Source organism: Olea europaea, unplaced genomic scaffold (assembly GCF_002742605.1).
Source record: "Olea europaea var. sylvestris unplaced genomic scaffold, O_europaea_v1 scaffold1921, whole genome shotgun sequence".
NCBI lineage: Eukaryota > Viridiplantae > Streptophyta > Magnoliopsida > Lamiales > Oleaceae > Olea > Olea europaea.
This window is the reverse complement of record NW_019237031.1, coordinates 88,873-89,814: the sequence shown is the minus strand read 5'-3', so window position 1 is coordinate 89,814 and position 942 is coordinate 88,873. Positions and strand designations below refer to the sequence as shown.

Here is a 942-nt window from a genome sequence, read left to right as displayed (position 1 = left end):
AACCAACATTTATCATTAAAGAATTACCTTATCCTCGGCAAGAAGTGGAAGGTGAAGAAGAATCTCAAGAGGCTCCGTGTCGGCAGCCATCACAACGAACTCAGAAATACCTCTGTTCAGTGTCTTAGTCGCTGCAATAAACCAGGAAAATTTTAAAAAAACAAAAGACAATTCCTTCAGAAAATAATTAATGGATATGAAAAGGAAAAAAGAAAAAAAAATAGAAACCTTCATTAGCACCCTTTTTGAGCTGTTTGTAGTTGGCAGCCTGCTGAATCAAGTCCAGGATCGTAATAGTCAACTGGGCATCTGCCAATGGGTATGCTTTTGGGTTCACAGCTTCTGCAGTCTATATAAATAAAGATAAACCATAAAAATGTGCTCAAGAACGAACAAATAAAAAAAAAATTCTTAAGGCAAATCTTTAGTCGTGAGTGTGTGTGTGTGAGAGAGAGAGAGAGAGAGAGAGAGAGAGAGAGAGAGAGAAGTACCATGATGCTTGAGAGCTGAAGAAAGAACTGAGGAGAAAAATTAGGAAATTGGGAAGAGGAGGAGGAGGAGGGAGTAGGGTTTTAAGAGAGAGGCGAAGGGGAGGAGACATTAATTAGGGTTCGGATGAAAACGGGTAATGATTGGTTACAAGTTTTTAAAAGTCCGAAATTACAAGCACTAATCTGGTTGGTTTGTACTTTGTATTTTGTAAGATGGAAGTACAGATATCAACGAGTCGAGTCGACTCGCGAGTTGAACCTCAAGGCTTGAACTCTATTCGGGTAAAATGTGCGAGCTTTTTTCGGGGTCCGAGTCGAGTCAAGCAAAAGCTCGATCAAAAAAATTAGGCTCAACTCGAGCCGAACCGACGAGTCGAATTGTCATCCCTCGATGGAAGGGAAAAATAGATGCACCAACCGATAATCGAACTCGACTCTGTACCGTGGCAGG

At 41.0% G+C, this 942-nt stretch overlaps 1 protein-coding gene across 1 annotated transcript; it reads right to left on the bottom strand.

Annotated features, from left to right (window-relative positions):
- Window positions 1-644, bottom strand: LOC111379025 (NHP2-like protein 1). The gene is made up of 3 exons (XM_023002333.1): window positions 492-644; window positions 229-349; window positions 1-131 (listed from the first exon to the last, which is right to left on the bottom strand). Exons 1-3 carry the CDS (start codon window positions 492-494, stop codon window positions 16-18), a joined length of 240 nt encoding a protein of 79 aa, XP_022858101.1. The 5' UTR covers window positions 495-644; the 3' UTR covers window positions 1-15.
- Window positions 645-942: the final 298 nt, after the last annotated feature.

Excerpts from the sequence above, each read along its gene's own strand:
- LOC111379025 (XM_023002333.1), bottom strand. Across the intron at positions 132-228 it reads CAAAAAGGGTGCTAATGAAG|CGACTAAGACACTGAACAGA; the intron begins GTTTCTATTTTT and ends GGTTTATTGCAG.